A 7,969-nucleotide genomic window follows, 5' to 3' on the forward strand; every position below is an offset into this window, starting at 1 on the left:
AAATATTTACATAGGCATTCTCAGCCTTTTTCACAGAAGGCATTTCATCATGTCATAGTAGGAAAAGCACAGGTGTAAATAATAAAATCAGTGGTGGCTGAACCCTATTTAGCTGCTTTCAATCTCCTGGTACTGTGCTACTGGGACAACAGAATAGAATAGACAGTTAATATTAGTAACACCCGTGCTTTTCCAATTAAACACACAATAGCCCTATCTATGAAACAGACCTATCTCTATATAAAGAAAGCTTATTCTAAGCTAATGCTGCCAGGAAACAAATAGTCGAACAAAAATAACAAAAATAAAATATATGTCAAAAATAATGCGATAATTCTAACTTATAGAGTAAAAAATACATTATATAGGCTACAGTAGTTTCTGAAAGTATCAAGAACCCTGCACTTTTTCACTGTTTTAAAAATGATCGTGGTTTTAGAAAGTTTTGTAGATGCATTATGAATTGAAAATTGGTTTCTCATTTACAAAATTATTCAGACCCATTTAGCACTTTCTAGAAGTTTATTTGGCCGGGATAACTTTTTAATTATAGCCTTTATGTATTTGATATATCTTCAAGCCCATATAGTATCAATATCATCAATTGCAGAGCAAGGCCAGACTCACGATTTGCATACGAGCCAACATGCGCCCCCCACAGGCCAGCAGTGTAATGTGGACGGGTCAGTACGTTGCAGTTCGCTCCTCCGGCCAGCAGAGGCGGGCACGTCACAGCCATGTCTTTTGCAGCGGACTGAAGAAGAGGCGGTCTCTTGGTATCTGTTAGCATTATACTATCCGAGTGATGATACGGCACAGTGACAATTGGCAGACCGACAGATTATCGGTATCATTCTTGTTGCTAATACTTAACCTATTCGGTTTCTATGATATACTGCTCCGCACTGGTTTTCTTGATTGTATCATAACTAGACCGTCTGTTAGTTACTTCCGCTTACGCAAAAAAGGCTGACCGGTAAGGCCCACCTTCGCTTGCCCGATTGGATGTCCTACGTTCGAGAAAGTCCTTCTTGTTTGGTGATTGGACGAACCGTGTTGAGTTTGTTTTGAGTGACATGTAGCCACTCGTGTTAGCATACACTACAAGGGCGTATGCGGATCACGAGTAAGTTATAAAGATTTTGACGAGTTTAGTTGTGAAATTATAAAAATACTATAATTGCGTTTCTTCACGTTTTATGGTAGGATAGAGAAACTGGAAATGTAGTCCATATGAGGTTAACCACTGAGTGTAATTGAATGCAAACGTTCTGGTGACAGTACTCCTACAGTGGGTTATTGAGTAATCTAGCGAGATGAATTGGTAAAATTAGTAAATCATTTTATTTCATTACGTAAATTACGTAGAGTGTTGCGCAATATAAAACGTACTGTGTAACTCCAAGCCCTACACATAATATGGATACGATTTTTGGATGGATGAGTTTAGGTTTATAAAGGCGGTTTTACTCCTTTATTTACCCACTTGCTTTCATGTCCGCGCATTACCTTTTACAGTTTCTGCACTGGTGTCTATTCGCATGACATCGAATTTGTCTTCACACCTATCAACATAGTTTTGTATTATTGGTCAGACCATTGGCACACAGGTTCAGACAGGATCCAAACCAGAAATCTTCTTTCTGTGAAATGACCACTGTGTCACCTTGCCAGCGCTTTTTGTGACACAATGTAGCCAATTAAATATCTTTGCATTTGCAGCTCTTTGTCAGATAAAACCAGACACTTACATATTAGATTGCAGGAAGCTGTGCTGGGCTTTTTTTTTTTTTTTTTGCTGTTTTATGATGTGAATACTAATCAGTCATCTTTTTCAAATATGTTCATGATGTTTGTCTCTTCTAAGATATTTGCTGAGAGGAAATTAATGAAGTAGAAGAGGGTCTGAGCTTTAATGAAACTTTTTGGGAAACTCCATTTGGATTCTTCATGGTGATGTAAGACTGAAAATGAGATTTGTCAACTAAAATAATGCTGAGAACACAAACATTATATAAGCGGTTTACGATGCATTGCTTTTATGCTAAGATGCTATGCTAAAGAGTTCTTAGTAACAGAGATTTTTGACTTTGTTAACTTAATGTTTTAATAGACAATTGTTGTACATGTAGGCAGAAATTGTTTAAAATGTCTGATTAATTTTTCTTTTGTCTCTCAGTTCAGCATTTACCAAGGTGAGTAGAGCAGTGCTGCGTGTGAGGAGACTGGCGGCTCATTTTAGCAAAGCAGCCATGTCCGCAAACCACCAACACTCTAGTACATCCTCTGCAACCAGTGGGGATGCTCCCACTGCAGCCATTCTCATTATTGGAGATGAGATACTTAAGGTGATTTGTGCTTATAGATGCCTGTGTTTTGTATATTATAAGCTGTATTTGTGTGATTGACACCCTGCTGAGAATCCTTGAAAGTTTGTGTGTTTGAGGAAAATCTAAATACATTTGTACACTTGAAAGTATGATTTTATCAGGGTCCACACTTCATATCCTGAGGTAAACCCTGTGATGGTCATTTGATGCAGCAGCATAAATGACAAGTTCACCATTATTTCTTAACTTGACATGATCATGATTTAAACATGAAGCCTTTGATTTTGTCTCATGTCGTGTCTAACCCCCAACTGGGAGTCATTGAATTTCATCAAGCACAGCCTTGGAGTCATTCTTACTTGAATGTGCTGTCTGAGTGAGCATGGACCACTGCATTAAAGCTAAAAGAGTGTCTCTTTATGTCTTTCGTCTCCCAGGGTCACACGGTGGACATCAACAGCGCTTTTCTAACGCGAGCACTAAGGAAGCTTGGAGTATCTGTGCAGCGCATAACAGTCATACCAGATATACAAGAGGTTATAGCCAAAGAAGTGGCCCTCCTTGCACCTCAGTATACACACCTCATCACCTCAGGAGGCATAGGTCCCACCCACGATGATGTTACATTTGAGAGCATTGCCATGGCGTTCCAAGAGGAGCTGTATCCCCATCCTGATCTCTCTCGACTGGTTGAAAAATTCTTTGGGGTGGGGGACAAAAGCTCTGCAACTATGAAGCTAGCCATGGTGCCACGTTCCACCAAACTCTACTATGGTACTGATGCTCAGACTGGACAACCGCTCCCCTATCCACTTGTGAGTGAACTCAGGACAAATGGGGATTAACATAACTATATTTTTCAAATGGCATGGAGCACGTTGTTATAGGACACTAAATTAAATCATTATTATGCCCTCCACCTACTGCCTAATTGATCACACTCTTTAATAAAACCAATCCAAACATCTGCTGTGTGTATTACCTCTGCAGTAGATTTTTGGAATAACAAAATTGTTCATCTAAGACAACTTTCAGGAAGTTGTTAAAGTCCCATAATGTTCTGTCTGTTCTTTGCTCTTCTGGGACTATTTTAGAAGACAGGTTACAACATCAACCACTAACAAGACACTGCAGGAGTGAAAACAGCTTTGTGCAATGGGCAACAAATTACAAATTACGCTGAATATGAATGCAAAAACAGGAGTTAAAGATAGAAGTGCCTGGAAGTATTTGTATTGTAGTTTGCAGAAATTCACACTTTACATGTTGATATTTTTCTTTTATGAAGTCACACCAACATTCACACTGATATGTAATTTATGTATTACTTTGGCTATTAATGAGTTGAAGTAATTACACAAATGTGTGTTTGACAGAACCTGTAGGTTTTGAAAAAACATCTGTCTGGCCCATATGTTCTTAGGTTGTAAATTTTGTCCATGCTTTGTTCCCAGATAAGTGTACGTAACGTGTATGTTTTTCCTGGGATCCCATCATCGTTAGAGAGGACCTTCAATGGAATGACACATCTCTTTGCTAGTTCGGGGACCACTTTTCACACACGTGAGGTAACACCCACACCAAAACTATCACTTACAAAATATCCATCTACATACTCTTTTTCATAGTACATGCAAGCTAACCAAAGCTCATTGTACTAGGTGTTTGTGGATGCAGATGAAGCAGGGATTGCTCCTGTGCTGACCAAACTGCAGGCTGCTTGGGGTAGGAAAGTGGCTTTGGGCTCCTACCCTGCCTGGCTGAGTAACTATTATAGAGTCAGGCTGGTCCTGGACTCAGACAATCAAGAGGAACTGGACAAAGCCTGGGCACAGCTGGTAGATGAGCTGCCCAAAGGTAGCGTGGTGCCCTCAGTCACTGACCCAGTGTCCATCGCCACTGCTGAGGTGTACAGGATGGCCAACAGCGGTGAGGGGGAGGGTAGAGGGTGAAGAGGTGATAGTTAAACTGTGTCAAGTTAATATAAAGTGAATATTGCAGAGAACTCATACTTTACACTGGCACTGGGAACAATAAAGGAAGCAGAGAGATTAAAGTAATTATAGCTGTAAAATCATAGTGGATTATAAAAAAAGAATATAACCAGCATGGGACTGAACACAAAATAGAATGAAGCATCAATACCTAAGATAAGACAACGGATAAGCAGGTATTTTTATTCTGAAATAGAGAGAGAAATGAGGGTTCATTTATATGACGTCTAACAAAATTTGACCACATTTTATGTAAGTCCTCATTGTAGATTTAATTTCCCACAGGCACATCATTGGGTGAGAAAGTTATGTCTGCTCTGAAAACAATAGAGATGGCACTGGATCAGTATTCGGCAGAAGAAATCTGCATTGGCTTCAATGGGGGCAAAGACTGCACGGCTCTGCTCCATCTCTACTATGCTGCGCTGAAACGGTAACAGGAGGGGAGAAGAGAAGACAATTAGAACATTTAGGGGTAGGAATGATTTAATAAGGACAAAACAAATGACCTGAGAAACGAGAGATGAAAAAGAGATTCAAATTAAAAATGTAATGATACCATTTCAACACAATGGGGTATAACAGTAAGAAGGAAGTGAAGAAGAAAATGAGGCATAGAGCAGCAACTAGACTGAGAAAAATCTTGGACAAACAGCTTGTTTTTGGACTTTTCTTGACCTGAACTGTACAAATAGTGGGAGATAATGAGAAGAAGAATTGGCACTTATCTAATGTTTTTTTGTCCCATTGTTATTTATCCTTTTTTAATGTTTATTTTCTCTGCTGCCACTTAGGCGGTATCCAGATGGTAAAGACAAGGTAAAAGCTCTGTATATCCGTATCGTTTCTCCATTCCCAGAAATTGAGAAATTCCTCCAGGACACAATAAAAAGGTGAGTCATCATCGGAAATATTTGAGGTGTTACCTTTTGTGCTGAAAATGCATATTTGCACGTTTCCATTGTTTATCCAAAGTGAACCTGTTAAATAAAAACATTCCAGTTAGTTATTTTATAGCAGATCCACTATGTATATTTGATTTTTTTTTTTTTTTTTTTTTTTCAGTTGTTTTGTTAAAAAGTGCCCTAATCCTCCCATGTGTTACATTACAGCAGCTCATTATTTGGTGATGTGTCTCGCATAGATATGACTTGGAGCTGTTCTCTGTGGAGGGCAGAATTCGGCAGGCGCTGAGTGAAGTCCAGGAGAGGAGGCCGGAGTTGAAAGCGGTCCTAATGGGGACCAGGAGGAGTGACCCCTACTCTTACACACTTAAATCCATGTGTCCCACTGACCCCGGATGGCCACACTACATGAGAGTCAACCCTTTACTAGTGAGGCTAACAGACATATAACAGACATACTATTCTGCTACATTACATCTCAGTAGTTCTCTCACATTGTAAGTGGAGTACACAGGCAACCAAAATATCAGTTTAACTTTAGTAACAGCTGGACATTTAGAGGCTTGCCTCACCTGTATTTTTGTCTTTAATACAACTGCAGATATTCATTCATATTTATTCAACATAAGGATAAGGTTCCTGAAATTTTTAAATCTACACTGTATATATTGCTGTAGGAGAAACAGCTTTTTGACTGTTAATACAAATCTGTTTTCACTGCTCTAGCCAAGCAATTTCCCCTTGTTACACTTAACTCTATTTGTCATCTTGAATGACTTTACAGAGTGCAGATCTACAGGGTGTGAACAAAATACAACAACAGCACAGCTTAATGCAATTCAGCCCTGCAGTAATAATATATTTGTGGTGTTTTAAATGATGATGTCGCAAATACATGCAATACAATGACACACCAATAGAAACTGGTTTTAAAAAAAATCACACGATGCAATTTCAACAAACATGAATCATTAAAGCCTCTACACATTAATTTATTGCAGGTCTGTTGTGACTGCAGCCTTTAATATCACATTTTCAATGTCTACTATATGTCATCTACATCATTTGAATTTTTTAAATGTATTAAGAAATGGCAATTTTAAAATGGCAGTTAGCATCAGCATGGTTATAATGTGGCAATCGCTTTAGTAGAATACATAGGGGGAAACACTAGTGTGTTTAGTGCTTGACCACAATACATAATAAGTTATGTTGCCCTTTATCACATGATTACATGTCAACAAACTGCTAATTTATTTTGACTAGACTGAACTAATGAGTCACTACAAAACCAGTTAAATTTGACGTCTTCCACACTACAGGACTGGACCTATCATGACATCTGGTCGTTCTTGAGGACGTTATATGTGCCCTACTGTATTCTCTATGATAAAGGGTAAGAAGACTTACTATTTCCTCCTTTAATTCAGGTTTGAACATCATCACAGGCACAGTGCAGAACTGTTGGTCTTAAACTTGCAGGTACACTTCACTGGGCAGTATGGACAACAGCTGTCAAAATGGAGCCCTGAAGATAGTGGACGAGAGAGGAGTGATACGATACAAGCCAGCCTACCTCCTGGAGAATGAGGAAGAGGAGCGAAACTCCCGTATGTGATGTAGTGTCACCTCTCACTGTCACCTGTTGCTAATGGAGCCAGGATCTCAGATCACTGTTCGCATACTGTCAAAGACACAACATAGCCATTTTTTTCCCTATTCATCTCGTGAATATTTGCAAATTGCTCAACAGGTCTGATTGCAGAAAGAGATTGTGTGGGAAGGCTGTGTGTGTGTACGTGTATGTATGTGTGCTGTTGGTGTATACATGTGAGTCAAAAGTAATGAATAAAACATCACATCACACTGTTTTAACTGGAATCCTGCATATACTCCCATTATGCAGGGGGTTCAGTAAACCCCTTGATTTATCTTCTCCATGAATCTATTTGTCTGCTTCTCAAGCCAATAAGGACAGGCTACCCAGAAAGACTGTCTGTCAGAATTTATTGGTAAATAATGTGAAAAGGTTTTCTGTCCAGGTGGGAAAATCGGGTTTTAGGAACTCAGTTTGCAGCAGCATGGACAGACTGATGAAGGTCGAGCAGGAGGCTCAAATTGATTCATCTGTCTCACACTGAATATCCATAATTGCCGACAGAGGCGTATTAACCGAGCACCTCCCCAGCCTGTCTTCACTAGGACGCATCCACTGTTGTAGTTCTGTTTGAGCACCTCACGGGCGCGTTGTTCTCACGTTTTCCATTTAGCAACCGTGATTACAATAAATTACCTTCTCTGTTTCCAGACATGATTGAATCCAGGCTCATCGATCCGCTCTCTCTCTTTCTCTCCCCCACCCCCCGCCTGGAGATTAGTCAACGCCGCGCAGCGAGGATCGATACCGGCCGATTTAATAAAGCGGGTCGCTTACGAGGCCACCGCGGGGCTGCACACACAGATACACCAGCAATTACCACCTCCAGCCCGGCCTCCCCCAATGCCCTCTAACTTATCTGTCCGGGTTTCACGGCTTACTTGATTTATTAATAATAACAGTAATAAAAGAGGCAATGAACAGAGGCTTCATAATCACAGCAGATATGTAATAGTGTGTTTTTTTGGCAGTGGGGTGAACACACACCGCGACATTGTCTGGGGAAGATGGTATTTGTGTGGAAGAAAATAATATTCCTATAGACTTACAGTGTACACCCTTAGGGTGTAGGATGGGAGTAGC

General features: G+C 39.9%; 1 protein-coding gene across 5 annotated transcripts; it reads left to right on the forward strand.

Annotated features, from left to right (window-relative positions):
• Positions 1-749: 749 nt before the first annotated feature.
• On the forward strand, positions 750-7,104 carry flad1 (flavin adenine dinucleotide synthetase 1). Of its 5 annotated transcripts, none has more exons than XM_026317845.1 (11): positions 750-847; positions 1,868-1,958; positions 2,180-2,348; positions 2,768-3,145; positions 3,785-3,898; positions 3,992-4,259; positions 4,610-4,757; positions 5,119-5,217; positions 5,469-5,658; positions 6,552-6,625; positions 6,712-7,104. In XM_026317845.1, exons 2-11 carry the CDS (start codon positions 1,951-1,953, stop codon positions 6,845-6,847), a joined length of 1,584 nt encoding a protein of 527 aa, XP_026173630.1. In that variant the 5' UTR covers positions 750-847; positions 1,868-1,950; the 3' UTR covers positions 6,848-7,104. The 5 variants fall into 5 exon arrangements, with proteins under 5 accessions (XP_026173630.1, XP_026173632.1, XP_026173629.1 ...); XM_026317847.1 differs by having other exon boundaries at positions 2,185-2,348; XM_026317844.2 differs by lacking the exon at positions 750-847 and adding an exon at positions 928-1,126.
• Positions 7,105-7,969: the final 865 nt, after the last annotated feature.

This window comes from Mastacembelus armatus, chromosome 16 (genome assembly GCF_900324485.2).
Source record: "Mastacembelus armatus chromosome 16, fMasArm1.2, whole genome shotgun sequence".
NCBI lineage: Eukaryota > Metazoa > Chordata > Actinopteri > Synbranchiformes > Mastacembelidae > Mastacembelus > Mastacembelus armatus.